General features: G+C 41.3%; 1 protein-coding gene across 8 annotated transcripts in view; it reads left to right on the top strand.

Annotated features, from left to right (window-relative positions):
• Positions 1–14,201: 14,201 nt before the first annotated feature.
• Positions 14,202–20,497, top strand: part of LOC148018193 (uncharacterized) — a 52,307-nt gene continuing 46,011 nt past the window's right edge. For 4 of the 8 annotated variants that reach the window (XR_015687653.1, XR_015687652.1, XM_087661341.1 and 1 more), the window contains exons 1-3: positions 14,205–14,942; positions 15,752–15,829; positions 15,925–16,459. Coding sequence is in view for 3 of the 8 variants with exons in the window: in XM_087661341.1 (XP_087517467.1) it covers positions 14,478–14,942; positions 15,752–15,829; positions 15,925–16,459 (1,078 nt within the window). In the remaining 5 variants the exon portion in view is untranslated. Of the gene's footprint in view, positions 14,943–15,751; positions 15,830–15,924; positions 16,460–20,497 lie in introns of all 8 variants that reach the window. The other 4 variants (XR_015687649.1, XR_015687650.1, XM_087661340.1 and 1 more) reach the window with 2 other exon arrangements.

Below are 20,497 nucleotides of genomic sequence, written 5' to 3' on the forward strand. Positions count from 1 at the left end.
TCGTTACTAGGCCCTAGTAACCTAGGCGTAGCCTCAATAGGAAAAAAGAACCATAGGTGAAGGAAGAAAATAACTAAGGTAAAGCTCACGCTCAAGACAAAGAGTGCCACGACACTACTCACAGGAAAAAGAGTCACAGATGTAGAGGTAGAAACATCCATTCCAAAGACTGCAGAAAAAGGGAGTGCTAAGGTTGGGGAGCACCCTAACCCAAAGGCACCAACTTGAAGCCATAAGTAAGGTGAAGGAGTGGGTGAGGAAAGCCCAAGAGCACTTAAAGGATATAAAGCCCATAATACAAGATGAAATCGATGAGCTCTCTAATGTGAGCACCCAACACCAAGACCATTGGCCAAGAAGCATGGAGTTAGGAGGGAAGCGGGTAGCTGGCAACCTTCTTATGACATTAGTGTCAACCCTTGTGACTCTATGCTTAGGACACCTGCTTAGGCAGCATCCAATGTTGTGGCAAGAGTTGAAGCAGTGGGTAGAAGGACCAATCGAGTAGGGTGTAGCCGACTTGCATGACCTTGATGTAGTAACTCAAATATTGAGCTTGACGCTGCACTCAGTACCTAAGTCCTTACATGTTAATGCCTTCTAGGAAGGCACTCAAATGCATGCAATCTTGCCCATTCTGGCACTAGGAGACGCTAGAAGGAAAGAGATCGTAGACATAGGGATAAGAGTTAGTGTACTTAGCCACATAGTGCTCGAGGCTTGCGGTAACCCACCTGTCGAGAATGCTAGGTTCAATGTCACACTGACCAATGGGATGATGAAAGTTAAAAAATTCAGGGCATTGAAGAATTGGGCGATGAAGATTGCAAGAATCTAGTTTTCAATGGATTTCATCATCATGAGATACTTGTACCTTAGGTTCAGATCATGTACCTTGGGCCTTGGTCACGAATGAGAAGAAAGAAGAGTGTGGAAACCTAGGAGATGACGAGCAGTCGGATGAGGATAGTTCAGATGATGAGTACGAGGACTATTGTTCCTCCAGTGAAGAGAGCAACGAAGAGATTGACACGATAAAGTATGACATTGATGAACATGAGATTGAGCAAATTTGAGTAGACTCCAAGCCATGAGAAGAGAGCACCTTTAGAATTGAGAAAGGAATCATGCAAATGGAGTGCGATCGCACATGGTTGGAGCACACAAGAAGAGCGATTGACTACAAATGAGTGAGGTTCACCCAACCAAGTGCCACACCGCTGCTTAGGACAGAATCACCCTTAGAGCTACGACCACTAGGAGAAACTCCCTCTTCTAGAGAAGACGAAGAGTTCGACTCTAAGTCAAAGTAAGCTCAGATAGCGACCTAGAGATACCTCCACTGCTTAAGACTAAACACACCAAGGGGGAACCTGCCAGACCACCTAAGGTGCAGACAAGTGGAAGAGGAAAGAAAGAGGCGACCTAGGGAGTTGAACACTGAGGAGCAGAAAAAAATGCAAGATCTACCCAAGCGATTCACAAGATTTAAGAAACGTGATAGAGTAGTGATCTTGCAGGGTGCTAAGAGACAAGGACAAGTGAATGAACCTATAAAAGGACTCACCAAGGTCAAGGAGGTCAACATGGCTGAAGAAGGGGAAAAGCCCTGACTTATCCTCATAGTTGACTACCTGACCTAGCAGGAAGAAGCTAATCTCATTATGCTGCTACGAGAGCACATAGATGTATTCGCTTGGTCCATCAATGAGCTGAAAGGAGTGGATCCAAGTGTAGTGACTCATAACATCCCCATGACACCCATATGCAACGTTGGTCAAGTAGCAACCATACTTTATGAATCCTAAGCATGCTCATGTAGTCAAGGAGGAGATAGATGAACTATTATATTAAGAGTGGGATTTAGCCATGAAATCGAGCATACGGACTGGGTTTTGCCCATTGTGATCATCTTAAAGAAAAACGGGAAAATCAAAGTGTGCATTAATTATAAGAAAGTGAATGCTACTATGAAAAGAGACAATTATCTACTACCATACACTAAGCATATGCTTGGGAGAGTGGCTAGCATAGAAGCCTACATTTTCCTAGACGGCTTTTCAGGTTATAATCAAGTGCAAGTCCACCCCAATGATAGGCATAAGACCACATTCGCTACTAAATGTGGCATCTTCACCTACATGATCATGCCTTTTGGGCTAATAAATGCACCAACCATGTTCCAATGGCTCATGTGTGCCATCTTCAAGGACATGCTTAGGAGAGAGTTAGAAGTGTTTATTGACGATTTGTGTGTTCACTCAAGTTGGAGGGAACACCTAGACAAACTCCGCGTAGTCATTGAACAATGCAGATTGTATTGTCTCTCGTTGAACCCCCTTAAGTGCCAATTGTAGGTGAAACATGGATGCATCCTAGGGCATCTGGTGCCCAAAAATCGCATTGCCATTGACTTCTCAAAAGTCAAGGTTATTGTCGATCTTCCACCACCAACCAACCACAAGGGAGTTTAGTGCTTCCTAGGACATATGGGAGAAGCTGCTGGACAGGGCATAATAGATGACTTACTCGATGTGTATCTCTTCAACCTATCTGGCAAAAAGGATCTGTTTAGAGCCAACTTGATACCATACTAGGTGGATGACATAGTCCAAGTACTAGAGCATGGACTACCCAAGAGACCTATCGAGAAGGCTAGCTTAGGCGACTTATCCTCAAGATACAACCCTATTAATTGATAGCCGTTCAACTCTATAGGTTAGGATAAGATGGTTTACTATACGATGATGTGTATGCGAACATGAGATGCACGATATACTCACAGAGGCACATGGCAGAATCGCAAGAGGACAGTTCAGCAGAGATACGACAACATGCAAGGTATTGCAGTCCCAATTGTGGTGGTCCATGCTTTTCTGTGTGACCCAGCATGATTCATGAAGCACTATGATGAGTGCCAATGGACCAAAGTCCCGGTTTGCAAGGAAAAGATGTAGCTCACCCAATCATCGCAAGACAACCATTTGAAAAATGGAGGATTGACTTAATTAGGCCAATTAGTCCTGTAGCACAATACTCATAGGTAAAGTACATCATAGTCATCACAGACTACCTCACAAAGTGGGTAGAAGCACGAGCTACAAGGAAAAACGAAACGATACTCCTGGACCACAGTCAAGTTTCTTTGGGAGCAAGTAATCTCATGATTCGACTGCCCCATTGAATTAGTCATTGATCAAGGCATGCACTTCATTAATGAAGTGGTTGCCCACCTCCTGTCTACCTTCATGATCATACATAGGAAATCTTCACCCTACTACCCTTAAGCTAACGACCAGACTGAATCCACACAAATAAGATCTTAGTGAACGTCCTGACCAAGGTAGTCTCTTCTTCTCACAACAGCGACTGGGACAACAAGCTGATGGCAGTTTTATTGGCCTATCGAACAACCTATAAAACGACTGTGGGGCGGCAGAATTCCTTTAAGCTTACCTATGGAACTAAAGCCATTCTACCAGTAGAATTCTTTGTCCCTAGCCTAATAGTGACCATCCAAGAGAGATGGGGATGGAAAGCAGGCATTGATGATGGAATGCCTAGTTGAGCTAGAACACCTATCAAAGACTCGACTTCTAGCAACCCATGCGCTGATTTGCAAAAAAGCACGACATAAGAGCTGGTTCGACAAGCACGTCAAGCAGTGAGACTTCAACTAGGCAACCTAGTGTTGTTATACTCAGTGAAAGGCCATAAACAGAAGATGAAGTTTAGGGGATTAGGGCCTTTCAGAGTCTAGACCATCAGCCAAACCGACAACATTGAGCTTGAAACCATAGACGGCAAGGGCATAGACTTCTTCAATGGTAGCCACATAAAGAAGTACTACCCTCCCACACATCCATCACACAAGCATTCGATGCTAGAGTCCCATGTGAACACATGAGTTGCTACGATCAGATTGAGGATGAAGATGAGAAAGCAATAGCACCTACTTACCTACACATAATAGTCACCGCTCCACAAATAAATACCTTTGATGCCTTGATCGATGAGGGGGCCAATTTTAATATCCTAACTCACTATCATTGGACTCGAATTGGTCAAGCACAACTACATTCCACGAACACTAAACTCAATCCGTTTGGGGGTCAATCATACGCGCTTTTGGAAAAGTGCAAGGTCATAGTCTCTATCGAGTCAGAGAGTATACCCATGGTCTTTTATGTGTTGCCAAACACAAAGGATGTCAGTAAGAAATCGCTATTAGGATGTGCATTTAAGAAGCAAACACATTGCAATGTTGATTACGCATCACAATGCATTCACCTTGCCATTGGCAATGTGCACATAGTGACAGCTTTCAGGAAGGACAATGCAGCCACACCACAGCCCGCAACGCCACCAATAGAAAAACCCACAACCAACTCTAAGGAGGGGGTCATGACGTCACATTCCACCAAGCCTCAACGCCAGCACATGATTGAGAGTGCAATCCAAGCCAATGAGCCCAAATTCAAATGGGTACCTAAACGCTAAGAACCACCACTTAGCCATAAGCAGACACGATCTCACAATGCTAGAGACTCATACTCACAACGTAGAAGGCAAAAAAGGCACTATAGGCGACGCACGGTCAAGTCACAATGGATTCCCAAAACCCTATCGCAAGCATAAGGCTATTATGAGGGCAATACCTAGATGTGGGTGCCTAAAGCCAAACTGCCAAGGGCACTACTCAAGCACAACCCTCAAACTTGTCTAAATAGGCCAGCATAATAGTTAAGGAGTGAAGCCACAAAAGACTCAAGCTGGGGAGCCCATAAAGCCCAAACCCACTACACCTGCAAATCCTCAACAAGTCCATCAACCGAACACACAGTTTGCTGCCTCCAAACTGCCTCAACCTAGCACTGCTAGCATTTCAAGAGCCTCACAAGCATCTAGCAGCATAATGGCAAAATCGCAAACCACACCTAGTGCCTAGGAATCTATTTGTTGACCCCGCCAACTCCACAGAAGTCACAGCCATCAGCTGTGCTGAACTCTCCAGCCCAGTCAAACCCCAACCTCCTACCGGCCTTAAACCCTCTTACGAGTGGTGATCTATACTTACCTTGGCCTCGGACTTAGCTAAGAATATGAGGGATCACTTGGTCACTTGCATTCGATGCTTAGATGCTATGCTCACCATGCTTGCTAAAAGCTATGACCGATTAGGGTCTTTTAGATGAGCCTTAAGCAACTGAAGTGCACATGCTACCTTGCTCCTAAGAGGAATATGAATTCGTATTTGTTAAGACTTGAATTAATTGACAACGAGATCTCTCGCAAAGAGCAAGCACACAAACAACGACTCATCACATCTTATGACACGCACATGATCTCTACCACAACCCAGGAAATTGAAGCATTAAAAGCCCTTTACGTAAATGGTATGCTCTTTGACTCAAATGGGAACAAAAGGGCTACCGCAACATGACCAATGCTGACCAAAGATGTGTAATTAAAACCTCAGAGTATGATCCAACTTAGATGGCTCCTACCTCATTCAGAGTCTTAGCCATCACTCACTATCGACCATGAACTCACCCATCCTTACCTAGACTGCAGTCCTAACTGAGGAGGAATTACATATTGCCAGCCGAATCACCTCTTGTGACTTTCTAACGGATGTCCTGACCTATATAACACGCGTTAGCATTCGACCTTTTGATATGGAACGCCACGTCCATTTGGAATACAACCTGCACTTCTATACTTGGCTTATGCAGAAGTAAAACACTACAAATGCTCACCGATTACCCTTAACCCTTCATCCTCTAATCCTAGGAAGGATTTTTCTCAATTTCAAGGGAGGAGGGGGCAGAGGGGAAAAACATACTTTAAGTAAGGTGGAGAAACATACTTTAAGAAAATTTTCATGGACTTTTATTGGATTGTAAGGAATGCTTGAAGAAATTTTCTCTTTTTGTACTTAAGCATTTCATGTTCCTATAAGCACACATCATTCTCTACTCATCGTCCTGCAAGGAATCATTTAAGAAAACTAATGGTGAGTTGTGCCATTATGACAAGGACATACAATGGAAGGTCAGGAGGAGAAAAGCAAAAAACTTCCATTCTCAAAAGAGGAACGAGCTAAGTATGGCCTGTCAATGGAGACAAAGGCCTTCAGCCAGTTCAGGTTCAGGCATGTCCTGAACTTGGAGGATGTGGCCATGGAAGAAAAGGCTCTAAAATAGATAGTAAAGCAATGCAAGCTGCAAAAGTACTTGGAGAAAGTTAAGCAAGTCATGGATTATAAAAAGTGCACAAAATTCCTCCTAACCTTCAATAGGAACCATGGCACCATAACTCTACGACAATAATATGAAACCCGCCAGGAGCTGAGCCCTACACTAGTGGAGAGAGCGTTGGGCCTAGCTAACAAGGTCGAGAGATGGCCCAAAAGGGATGTGTATAATATGCTAGAAATGGATAAGATTCTGGTCCACACCAACGATGGCTTCAACCTCACAGACATCGCAAATCCAAAAGTCTAGCTGCAAGAAGCGAAGATGGTGCATGCCTTATTCCCCAATCATAGGTACAATGCATTGATGAGTCGAATCAATGTACCTATGCTAGAAAGCATTACAGCCAAATCCCTAAACAAAGTGAGCTTGAATGGCTTCGTGTGAAAGACGATAGAAACTTTAGCAAAAGCATTGGCCATAGGTGGAAGACTAGCAGGAGGAGAGTCATCGGTCTCCAAGGCTAGGAAGAAGTCATCCTCCAAGGCCTCAACCATAGGATTTGGTGGGGTGTTGACGGCCATAATCAAAGAGGAAGTAGGAGATGTGCGAAGCGAAGAGCAAGTTGGTGGGGAGACACTCGACAAGTCACCTTTCTGCGAGCAAGCACAATCCAGCGAGAGAACGGTGAGTGAGGAAGGAGAGCATGAGGCATAATCTAGCCAAGGAGGTGCTAAGAAGAAGAAGGAGATGACTCTCCAAAAGAAAGCAGAAGAAGAGAGAAGGAAGAAAGGAAAGGCCGACTTCCTCAAGGCGCAAAGGGAGTTCAAGAAGGCCGAAGAGGAGAGAAAGAGAAAGGCAAATGGAGAGGCTGAGGAGCTTAGAAGGAGAGAAGAAGAGGACATAGCTAGGGCCATCCATATATCAGTAGAGAAACCCTCCAGAGGAGGAGGAGTTGGCTGCCATTAGCCCTCTTAGAGAAGAAGGCCCAGGAACTAGTGCCCAAGTGCCAAACAACATACCACCCCCAGTAGCAAAAGGCAAGGGCAAGGGCTTACTTCACCCAATCTCCCCCGCATTTGTACCACCTACCCCAACTGCCCACAACCACCCAGAGCACGACACCCAAAGTAAACGCCATCAATCTTGTGGCCTGGGTGCAATTCTTGGTGGACAAGGCACAAGAGACAACCCCAGATGTAAGCATAGGAACCCTAGTGATTGGAACCAAGAGACTAATGGTGGCTGCAGATGTTGAGTCGAGACAGGACCCCAAGAGGCAAAAGATAGAGGCCTCCACCACTTCCATCCCCACCGTCGTGCCACCTTCTATAGGCTACAATGAATACATCAAAGAGCTCCTTTGCTCAACCACAAGGAGAAGGGACCAGTCGAAGCCGACAAGCTCAAAGAGATTATTTGCTAAGGGTAGGGCTAATGGGCGAAGAGGTGGACCTACTAGGCTTCTGGGAAGGAGACCCACAAGAGCCTAGGAGCAAAACTAAAATGCAAAGGCCACTTCCAAGAGCAAGACTAGAATTTGAAATGGGATAGCCAATTGAGAAACTAGTAACGCAATCTCCCCCTCCACAACCAGAAACGCAACAAGAGGCAAACACTACTACCGAGAGGAAAGCCGAACTCAAGATGAAAAGGGTGAGGATGTTGGAGTAGGCAAGGAGAAGGTTAAAGGCCCTACCAACAATAGCCCCGTATCCATTCCACCACGAGCAGATTGCTTCCCAGTGGATTGGAATGCGTAACTCATAGTGTGGGAGCAAAAAGAAAATGGCCGCCAACCCTTTGACTTCACTTTTGAATTTCCCTCCACCCTATGCAGAGTGCTATCGACCAAAGTGGTGGAGGACGTGATAAGTGTGGGAGGAAGGATCGGCAATAGGTGGAAACAGGAGAGGGAGAAGAATCTGACATGATGGGGAACGAAAACACCCGAATACTAGGAAAACAAAGTCATGGAGGTGCCTAGGACAGTGCAAGGCTACGAGTCCCAACAAAGGTAGAGAAGGAGAATCAAGGATGACAACATGGACGCCTGGATGTTGTTTTGCAACACACTACCCTTCGAGAGAAATTACCCCACATATATGCCATATCCAAGAAGGATAGGGGTGGACTTCAACCTTGACATCCATGGCAGATATGATTTTCTGAAGATATACAACGTAAATGCCACCAAGTTGAAGGACGCCCTGGAGGACACCCTGAGCTTCTCTAAAAGTGACCTATGGGACTCAATCGCCCATTTTCTCAATGAGTTCACTTTTTGCCGAGATCCCACCTTTATCGCTACTTGTAATTATCTTAGATTACTTAGGGTACTACTTAGACATGATCCTACGCCACAGGAGTACCACCTCCCGCTCCTATTTTTTATCTCAATGATGGCATAGATAGCTATGCCATGGCTAGGTTGACCATGCAAGCTACTCTCTTACCATATTTTTGCATGGCCCTCTTAGAGGCCATGAACAGCAAAACTGCTTTACTAAGTGTAACCACCTATTTTTGTCCACAACTCCTCTCCAAGTTAGAATGAACCTAAAGGGATATATGTAAGAAAAGGCCTTTCTTAACAAGTCCCTTAGGTCCCCAACTTCTTCTCACGACCATGGACGAAGATTAGTCTTTGTTTCTTTCAAAAAAATAAATAAATAGAAGAAATAGAAATAAAATAAGAAGAAAAGAAAAGGAAAGAAAATAGAGAAGAGAATCGCGACAAAAATCATGAGACTCACTATATGAGCACCACAGTCATTGCACCTAGGGGTCCTCAAGTTAGGTGCGCCCGATGGCCTCCCCATAGAACCACCCTTATGCACGGACTAGGGTCCTCAAGAGTGGGACAACGACCCAACTCCCATTTCCACTAGCACGAGTACATTACACTGCATGGTAAGGTAGACGAAAATAGGTCATGGAAAGGGATGAGCCTCTTCTCACATATTTGAAAGATGGAGTTTGCAAAGTGCATGTATTAAGGAAAGTTAATTGCACTGTTTTTAAGACCAGCAAGGAGCAACTATAGCCAATATAAATGTTAGAGGAGCCAAGGAGAGAGACCTGAAAACATACATAAATATGGTGATGTTGTCCTAAAGGTCCATAGAGTACTCTTGCTTGAAATGAGAGCTTATTGAGCTCTAATCAATCACTGACAACCTCCTGAAGAAGCCTTGAAGCAAGGCATTGAGTGTAGAGATTACAATCAAACTCAACACATACCTCATTGATGAGCTACCATTACTATGAAATTGCAAGCTTTATCCATTGACTACTTCTCAAGAAAAAGGTCAGAATCCCCTTCTCCAAAGTGCTTGGCTCTGATACCAGTTTGATGTAGACCAATGCCTGGTGGAGCTTCAAGAGTGTACCAATGGAGATCCAAATTGAGAAAGAGAGAGAGACACCAACACATTTATCTTCTTTTTGGGTACTTCAACACGTACCACTTATTCCATCAGATAGGTATATAGTTCAATGTCCCATAAAGGGACATTCACACCCAGTGTGGTTGTGGGCATGGTGGCCCTTTATTCCCAACACATAGCAACATTTGTAGCAAGAATTCCAATATCTAAAGTGAGCATTCGGCTAACTCTACTTTCTTTTGCAAACAATCTACACTTATCATTGAAATATTCCACAAAGCAACCTTCTACATTAAATTAAACTTGCAACCATTGCTCTACCATTTGACCAACAGACATTAAATTATTTGTGGTGGATGGCACATGTAATATACTTGACAAACTCTTGTCTAATGTGTGAGATTGATCATCACTCGTTTGTACATAACCTAGATTTTGCAAATCCTATATCTCTCCAATCCATTTAGTGTGATTGGTCATTTGATAAGATGCACCTAAATCAATATACCATACATCATTATGTGTCCCCTTTCCTATAACAACATTTATCATATGTTATATAACAAATAAATACTCACTTTTATCTTCATTTCATCGTGAAGACGATGCATAGTTTCCTTGCTGCAATTCACCACTACATATATAATCCTTCTTAGCATAAAAATGGGTTGCAATATGACCTATTTTTTTCATAATAATGACAAGCAATGCCAAAATTGCTAGAACCTTTGTTCTACCATTCACCTCTTCCTCTAGAGCTCCCCTTTCCTCTAAAGTTTCAAGGGCCTTTTGAAACCTACATTTCACCAAGTACCTAATTTAATATGTTTTGTTGGTTATCACTAATACGTCCCATATCACAGCCTCTTAAAGAGAATTTGCCATGTCGCTTTCCTAAACTTGAGTAAAATGCTTGGACGTGTTCATCACTTCTTTTAGACAATTCCCCTTGCATGTTAATCTCTTCAGTGATCATGAGAGAGATGAACTCATCAAAAACTAGAAATGACTTTTGTACATACATAGAAGTGACAAAGGATTTCAAGGCCATCTCAATATTAAGGCCACCTAAAGTAGATGAAACCAAATCATCATCATCAGGCATTGCATCAATAGTTGATGAGACACCTACAATGCTTGTCACTACTCATTTATAGACATCTTTCATTTCTTCAAAGTATTCAACACTTGTTTGAGTTAAATCTTTTGTGCCTTTGTATTTATTGAAAACATATTCTTAAAGATTGTCCAAGCTGCATGTAAAGTTTCTATATTTCTTATATGCCCCAACATAGTGTTATCAATAGTGACCATAGATAGCCAATATAATACCTTTTTGTCTTTTATATTCCATTCTTTCTATGCTTTTAATTATTTTGTAGTTGGCAGGAGGCCTTTTCGACTAAGGAAGTTTATCACACAAAACTTCCATGATGGGTAGTTATTATTGTCCAGCTTCCCAGTGATGGGGTTTCCACAGTTCTCTACCATTATCACAAAATTGATATAAAATAGTAAACAAGTCTTCTATAATCTTTCACAATAAGTACACAACAACACATGAAGCAGCCTTTTTCATTGACTGCTCAATAGAACATGTAATTTGTAACCTATAGTAGATGAAACTTGTGTTTGCTTCTAGGTAGATATCTCAAAACTTATATATTTGAAATCTTTAACCTATGAACTCTCTTTCAATTGACACAATCGAACTTGTAGTATACCTTGAAATTGCTATTCGCAACCTTGCAAGTCTAAAACAGGGTCTGAAATGGCCTCAAATAGCCAAAAAAGCAATCTTAGATTTTTGCTCTACCTTGCTTTTAGTGCCTTCACAGTACCTAAGAGAAAGAGTGAAAAAATGGGAGAGCTTCTTACAGGTTGCTTGCTTGCTCGAATCCTTGCTTCTTCTCTTTCACTTCAATTTTCAAAACTAGCCTCTCTCAATGGCGCTGCTTTGATACCATTTCACGAATTGGGTAGTGGGGGGACTTGCTTGAGCAGTTATACCAAACACACACCATACGCACAAGAGGAAGCTCACTCAAGAACACAAGAGGAGAGATGGAGGGAAAAACATTTTCTTGCTAGTTTCTTCTTCTTCTTTTTCACACAACACAATGTACACAACATATAGATAAGATACAATATGAAGGAAAGTGGCCTACTGAGTCAAGCAGTGTATAATTGACTATACTTATTGACTAGTATTGTAACTATGCCAACTATATGTAGGTGCAACAAACTAAATATAATAAGTGATAAATCAATGACCATATGAGGATCATAATGACCACCGACATGCTGAGTGTAGATGTGTGGACCCATCTAACTAGGTGGTCCATCATCAATGTCTGAAGTGTTAAGCTTGCTATCTTAACGAACGAGAGAGAGAGAGAGAGAGAGAGAGAGAGAGAGAGAAAGAGAGAGAGAGAGAGAGAGAGAGAGAGAGAGAGAGAGAGAGAGAGAGAGAGAGAGAGAGAGAATGTGTGTGTGTATGTATGAGTGAGCGAATGAGTGTGTGCATGTGTCTGCCTGTGTGAGCATATGTATGCATCTATCTCACTAGACCCTCTTGTGAAAACAAAGTCTTAATTTTAAGGTTTTTTTGTCACTTTCACAAATCTCTCAACGTGTAAAAAAACATAGTGTTTTTTTCATCTTACATTAATTGATTAGTCTTTTTCCCATATCAATTAATGCTGCTCTTATTTGTGCTTAACTCCAAATACAATTGATGTTGCACCTTGTCTATGCTCAATTGTTGATCATGTTAGTGATGATGGAACCTTGACTTACCTCTCACTCCCCTTATATTCTTCTTCCAAACCACTTACGGTATACTTTGTCTATGGTAGAATTATAGTTTCTTTTAAACCAAAAATTTTAATGGACTTATAGTCCATCTTCTTAAAGGTTTCTATGGTTGTGGAGAAACAAATGCTTCCAACAAAAAACTCAGTTGCCACTTATTGAATCAAGGATAGTTCACATCTAATCTCAATGCTAAAGTTTTTCTCGGTTAATTATATATTACTAGCTTAATAGTTAATTAATAAATACATTAACTAGTATAATATATCAACTAATATTAATTAGTTAATATATTGAGTAAATTAAGTGTGTTTAATTAATTGGTTAGTGTATTGTGTTACAATTAGTGGATAAGTATAACTAGTTCATTAATATATTGTGTAACTAATTCGTTAGTAAGTTAATGTAAATAATTTGTTAGTATATTATATTGCAACAATTAGTGTGCTTAGTTAATTAAGAGTATTTAGTTAATTAGCTGGTGTATTTTATTGCAATTAGTTAGTTAGTATATTAGTATACCTAGTATTTGCACTTAGAATTCATGTACTTTGATTTTTTGGTTTTGTCTCATCAATGCAAGGTTCACTTTAGCAAAGGTAATTGCAATCTTGATATATACAAATTTTCAAAAGGTTAGAATCTACCTTTTTCAATTTTTATCATAATCAATAGTAAAGAAAAGCAAAGCAAAGTATATATTTTCTTGAAAGATCGAAGAATGATATCTTTCTCCATAATTATAAAACAACAAAGAAACATGTGCCAGCTCTTTGATATGTTATTTGTGTAGTATATTCATGTGTTTTTTGTGTTATTATTGTGCTTTTACAAATAGTAAGCTAGTTCTAAGCCATCATATCTCAAATTTTAACCAAGAAACTTTCTAATTTTTAGATATATATTTTGCAAGGTACTCTTAAACAACATAATGTCTCAAACCATATGGCAAGTTTCTAACCAAACTTGATTAGCTTCAAAAACTTGTGATATTGTTAATCTAATTCATATTTTAAAATAGACGTTTCATTTTGCTTACATATGGTAAGAAACAAATTCAATTCAACAAGATTAATATCATACATTTAAAATTTGACATTTAGTTCTCAAGGAGGAGCGGCCCCTCTCTTTTGAGCATGAGGGGATGCTACCCCCCATAGAAAAATATATAGAAAATATTGTAGAAGAGGCTTTCCTATGAATAATGAAAAAATGATTGACCATTTGGCTTGCTTCGTTGGTTAAAAGAGAAGCAATGAAGGAGAGATAACATCAAGAGGAGGAACCCTTTTTCATTTCTACCACTCAACTCGGCATACCCAATAATGAAACCTTTTCCACATACGTTAAGTAAAGATTGTATCCCTACTACTTTAGATAGAACAAGTATAAAATGGGAAGACAACCCCTTGTATTCTATTGTCACTTTGCCACAAAGTGCATCTACAGGACCACGCTACCCAAAGGCATACGGTTCCACCCAAGCGAATCTCTTAAGAGCCATGGTCTGAAGAGCCATGGGCCATACTGGTGTGTGGTTGTTCTCTCCCTCGCGACTGGCAAGGTATAGATACCTTTTCCTCATGGTGAGTATCATCATCTACCTTTGGATAGATAGATGGAGAATAGGTCCATATGTCATCACCGATCCTCGTAAGAAAGATTTAATTAAAGAAGAACTAGATAGTGACTTATATACCCCATTAAAAAGTATTTGCAAAAGAGATTTTTAATTAAGAGGAGAGGCTGAAATTGTCTAGAAAACAAAATCCCAAAATGTAAATTTCCCTCCATGCGTGAATAGTTAAAAGGAAGAAGAACAAGGAAAAACGAGGAAGACGATCATCGCGAACGTTGGTCAAATCCCATCGTTCTTCTCTCGATCTCTTCCCAAAGCAGACATGGAGACCGGAGTGATACAAGAAGTCGAATAACAAATCTCCTTTCTAACTCAATCTCTGCAGACATGGATACGTAATCGCTACACATCCGGCCAGCCACAATTCATCACAAGGAAAGTTCTTTCTGTACCTCCCTGCCTTCCTTCAGTTCGTCCGGTTTGTCTGGAGCAGCAGGCATGCTGCAGGCTGCTCATAAGCATGCTGAGCCCCAGACCGATCCCAAGGCCCGACGCACAACTCGCACCTCGAGGAAGGACTCCCGCCGCCCGAAGCAAAAGCCTTCCAGGCCGCCGCCACCACCACCACCACCACCACCACCACCACCATCATTACCTGGACCCCCTCAGCCAACAGTAGACCACCCGCATGGCTTTGATGATGCAGCGCCAAGCTTGCAGCACCATATCACTCAAAGTTCGGAATCGCAGAGCTCACATCAGCATGCGCTTGCGGCTCCTATCGAGGAATCCGAGCCAGCTTTTAGTACCAAAGAGCTAACAGAGAGTGGTGGTAGCAGGGGTCATGAGGGCTTCCAGGAGGAGTCCATTGCTGAAAGACTCGAAAAGCTCGAGCTGTCCTTGCCACAGATCGATATAACAGAGCTGGAACAGAACAGCAATAGGCAGCAGCGGGTGGATGAGGTAATTTATGCCTTTGAAGATCGTTGTGGATAGGATAAAGCTCACTGCTGCAAATAATTCATTGAGATTATGTGGATGCACAATACCAAGTCAGCTGAGCATAGATATTCCACTGACCAGATGTAGGAACTAGTGCATTTGTGCTCAATATGTTGAACTTCATCTAAATGGAGATCCCCGACTTATGCCATTGAATCCCAAGCTAGTCAACTTGCATTAACAAATCATCAGCATGTGATGGTTTTTAAATCTTGTGATTTTTTTTTTTGGGGTGTTGTTTCTTCCAAATGGATTCTCTGAGGGAGTTGTAAATTTGTTGGGCTTTCATGTGCGTGTGGAGTGTTATACAAAACAAGATTTGCATAAATGTAGTGACATTTGGAAAGGATGGCAGCCTTGACTTAGCTACATTGAGGACTACGATTTATTTAAGACACTGAACTGCCATTGCTTGAAGACCAAATGGACGGCTGCTTCGTAGTTGAATATGTGCAGGTTGAGATGTTTTATGTGGCATGCCACATAAGCCATTGCTTGAAGATTCAAGCTCCCTGGTTAATTTGATGCACATCTAATGCTCAGGTTATAGTAGTTGTTGGAAAACCAGCCTGACTAGTGCCCATGGTATAAGCACTTCAGATAACGGTAAGGTTGTACAAGCAACACAGTTGATGGGTGCATTACTTCAAGGTCAATTGTGGAAGCTTTTGGAGTTGTTCTATTTCCCATGAGTATTGTTTTGGTGAGGAGAGAAAGAGAGGGTATTGGCTTTGTATAGAATCTTATGGATTTCTTTCTTTTTCACGTAGGTGCTTGCTTTGCAAGCTATTTTTGGAGAGGATTTTGTAATTATGGAAGCAAATGAGGCTGAGCCAGAGGAATATAAGGTATATGATATTTTCAGTCAGTTTAAATTTGGAGAGTGACATTCTTAATCAGCCTGGAGGTTGTGTCCTCTACATTTTTCATTGTATGATTGCAGGTCTCCATTCATGTTGAGGTTCCATCTGACATGCGTGTCATGGTGAGGCTACATGATGATCCAGCTGAATCTCAAAAGAAAAATTGTAGCTCTGCTTCAAATGAAGGGAGTTCTTGCAACCTCCATGCATGCACATTAAACTTTCTGCCTCCAATCTATCTGACATACAGGCTTCCGATTTCGTATCCTTCTCGCTCTCCACCGAATTTTATTCTTTCAGCCCGTTGGTTGACCCGAGGAATGCTCTCAAGCCTATGTCAGGGTTTGGACAGTGTGTGGCATGAACAGGTTGGTGATGTGGTAATTTACACTTGGGCAGAATGGTTGCGTACCAGCTGGTTTCTGCATTTGGGGATTACTGATGAATTAGAACTGGATACCCAAGAGCAGACGAATGGAGATAGCCGGGCATTTTCTGGGTGCTTTACTCCAAATGTTGACATTCCATGGTTGATCCGTTATAACGAGGAGCAAAAAAACAGTGAATTTTTGAAATGCCTGCACACTTGTTTCATCTGCTTCACTGAGCAGTCAGGTGATTCTGCTGCTATTTATTCATGCACACACACATGCAGTCCATGGGTGCACACACGCATCCAAAGGGGTCTTTTAAAATGTGATGCATATTTTAATAACATAGTAATTGTTAGTAATCTGCAGGTACTTTCAACATAGCCTTTATCATAACTTGATGCTAGACTCAGCTAGATTTGTACAAGGTTACCTTCATATAATATTTCCATTGGGTCATTCTCCCCATATTTTTCAAAATAGGCGACACCGTACTGCAATCATTATTTGCTCTTGGGAGTAGAAGAGGTACCTAGTGAAGTAGTCCATCATTTAGTCCATAAAACATATTAGATCAAAGCATTAAAGCAATAGACTAGGAGGAGTTGGCCAAGGTGTTCATTTCTTGTAGCAAAACCATAAGCAAGGAGGTTCATGCAACATGCCATAACTGCGTATTGAAGTGTGTGTAGATTGGAGGTGATGTGGATCTGGTAGTTGATGGGATGCAACGTGGTGCAAGTATACACTTTGTGTGATTGGTGATTTGTGTGATTGGCATCTTTCGCTCTAGAGAGAGCATGCATCCGGTACTTCAGGAGAATAAAGGATCATTTCTTGGAAAAGGTCTAACATGAAAAAATTGGGTATATTTAGACAAATTTGTGCATTATTTTAGGGCCTCATCCCAGCAGATCTATTAGTGACATCATTGTTCTGAGTGGCCTGATTTGTAGCAGACCTACTAGCAGGGATATGACAGTTGTTGCTGCCTTCAAACCCAAGGATGGTTTTGCTCCTTCTAAGGCCTCTGTGGCCCAATTCATGCCAAGTTGGATACCTGTTACATCAGATTGGGTATGGGATCCAATAGCAGCCGCATCCATAGAATTTGCATGCTGTGATGCAGTGTTGGCAGTTGGAGTCAAGTACACCAAGACTTTGTTCCCAATGCTTGTATTGCTTTGTCATTGTTTGGCCTCTCACATCTTTTGCGGGTGTGTTGTTGCCAATGTTTGAAAGTGGCTTGCAGAAGATTCCTTTGTGATTAGCATCCAAAGTGTGACTCCTTTTGGTAGTCAATCCTAGATCGCTTTGCAACTCATCATTCCATACAGCTTCAAGGACTAAGGCACCGTGAGCCAACACTTTCTCTGCTCGTTCAACATCCTTGTTACCTACACCTTTGTTACAAGAGTTTGATGTGCTTTCTTGCTTTCCTTCTGCAGTCTTAAGGGTTTCCATGGAAACTGGCTGCTGAATTTGTATAACAGTCCTGATACAAACTCGCTGTTGTTCCACTCATCCCAAGCATTCACAGAATGTTGGAACCTTGATTTGGCAGTGCCATTACTAGACATTGACTCTTGCACACCTAGATGTGAAAGGCTTGGTAATGCTGATGGGGTGTCTGAAAATGTTATGGTATACGTAGGAAATCTGGCCTGCAAGTTTTGCATCCTTGATGCATAACTTGTATCTCACACTTATAGATGTCAAGTTATTGTTTCAAATTGGATTGCAGAAGTCTTCAGCAAACGTACAAGTTTTCCTTGGATTATAGCTGTTACCTTGTAATGCATAGAGGGGGATTAATTATTTTTCTTGGATTGAGAATTGCAGTTGGTATGCTGTACACATAAGGGGATTGATGCCTGCATTGAGATCTGCAGTCAGTATGCTGTACAGTGTTTTTTAAAAAATAGCATAGGGCAATGAAACCTTCCATCACTCCAAACATACTTGACAAATAAGGTAAGTTGGTGCTAGTCATCCACTCTATAAAACCTTTCATTCTTCAGCCTTAAACATTAGTTGAATCATTGCTTCTTTGTTACATTGGCATTTGGTATCATTTGGAAGAGAGCAAGCACCATAATAGAGACATTTGATTGAGGCATAGAGTAGGAGATTCAATGCATTGTACAACTGAACTCACCTTATTGAGTAGCCCATAAATCTCTTCTTTCAAGCTTTGATCACTATCTTTGATCTTTACTTCATTGTTCTTCCTCATTTGGATTGTATCTCCAAGCAACAAGCTTTTGGATCAGTAAGTTCAGTATGGTTAAAGTATGTATCTTTAAAACCACAATTAACATGTGGATTAATCTTTAATTACATGGTTAAACTAAATGTTGCACATGTGAGGTGTAACTGGGTTTAAAGTAAACTTATGAACCCAGGACCCGAGGAAATCATAGGATGTCAAAGGCAAAAGTTGTTATAAGTTATGCTGCACAAGTACTTGGTGGTATCTGGTGCCAGTTGTTGGTCTAGGTCATTCATTTGGCCATAAGTGTTAGTTGGTGAGACTAGAGAAGTGGTGTTTAATGGTACCTAATGCAAGTTTGATGGTCAAAGATGGTGTAGAGACACTTGGGAATGAAAGTTGCCTAGCCAATTGAATTATTGGCCACAGTCATTATTTTTTTGGACACCGAAATAATTATTAGACTATTTTTCAGTATTTAAAGATTGAAAATTAATATTTAATTATGGATAATATTGAAAAACCATTTGAGAAGGTTGCCACTTGTAAAAAATGCCCATGCAAGACTGAAAAACGTATTTAGAGGTTGGAGAGAGGCATTTTAGTGCATTCAACGTGAGAGAGAGAAAGAGAGAGAGAGAAAGAGAGAGAGAGAGAGAGAGAGAGAGAGAGAGAGAGAGAGAGAGAGAGAGAGAGAGAGAGGTTGCTGGTGTGATTTGCAGCCGTTTGAGGACCTTCTGAGGCAGTCGAGGGTAAGAGAAGACCAATCAACAGCAGATGATATCATCTACAGGTTGTTGAGACAGGGCAATAGCAGTAGATGATTGATTTTCTTTAGTTCTTTGCATCTACAAGCTGTTGAGACAGGGCATTAGTAGTAAATGACTGATTTTCTTTAGTTTTTTGTAAAGAAAGTCTGAATTTTCTCTCTCCTCAGCATTCTTTCTCATCTCCCAGCCTTTCTATAGCCTTGGTCCAAAGATTACAACATTGAGATTACTAGAGGCTGAGAAATTTCAGATTTCTCTGTTGTAAACCCTAATCAATAGAAATTAGGGTTCAGTGGAAGCCTTGAGAAGCACGCCAGAAATTGGAAGCTCCAAACTTGGATTCAATAGGGTTGAAGCTGGTTCAGTTAAATTCAAGTGGAGGGACCAGGAAATCAATGAATTTGGGGCATTTTCCATCTTCATCAAAGTTGGTAAAGGCCAATGGACTGCCCAAATCAAGGGGCAAATTAGATTGAAAACTTGTTGGTCATGTTGGACAACAAGGGAGTGGGATTAGGAGAATCTCATTATACATCAACTTTTTCTTCAATTAAATTAAAGATATACTGAAAGGGGCGCTAGTTTTGAGGCCAACAGGGTGTCCATTGTCCAAGATTGTAAGTTAATTTGCATTTCTCAGTTTTGTAATAAATGTTACTGTTGTAATTAAGTTGTAATTAGAAAATTATCACCCATTCCGGAAGGAAGGCTGGTTGCATCTGCTTTTTTTAGATTTCGGTTCTTCTTTAGTTCAAGGGTGGAAATGTCCATAATAGTTTGAAATTAGAGAACTTCAACATGAATTGTATTGAGTTTAGGACCTATTTCTCTTAGATTCGAGCTTTGGGAAAGGCAATTCTTTGCCAACATCCGGCAAAGCCAAACTGTCTTCATATTGATGGAACCAAGGGCATAGTTTTCAACATTTGAAGAAGAAAGTGCCATGGTAGGCGGCTTTCTACTGCTCCATGAGACAACTCCTGATCCAAGGGAGAAAGCATAACTTGTAGTGGATTGCCTCAAATCCACATCACCTATCCAATTTGAGTCACTCCATCTAAAAAGAGTGACTCTCTCTTTGTACATGATCCCATAAGATCGAGTTCCTTGTAAATAGCACAAAACGCGCAAAGTAGCCCTAGGGTGAGCCTGAGTAGTAGTCTCTATCAAAGAAGGCAGAATGCTACCACAAAGAAAATGTTCAGCCATAAGCCAAATCAACGAACCAATGAGGCACTTGTAATAGGTAGCATTTGGAAGGGGATCTTTGGTCGCCAAAAGCTTGGACTTTGGGTCCATG

This window comes from Lygodium microphyllum, chromosome 21 (genome assembly GCF_053477565.2).
Source record: "Lygodium microphyllum isolate KBCC chromosome 21, Lygodium_microphyllum_v1.1.10, whole genome shotgun sequence".
NCBI classification, from domain to species: domain Eukaryota; kingdom Viridiplantae; phylum Streptophyta; class Polypodiopsida; order Schizaeales; family Lygodiaceae; genus Lygodium; species Lygodium microphyllum.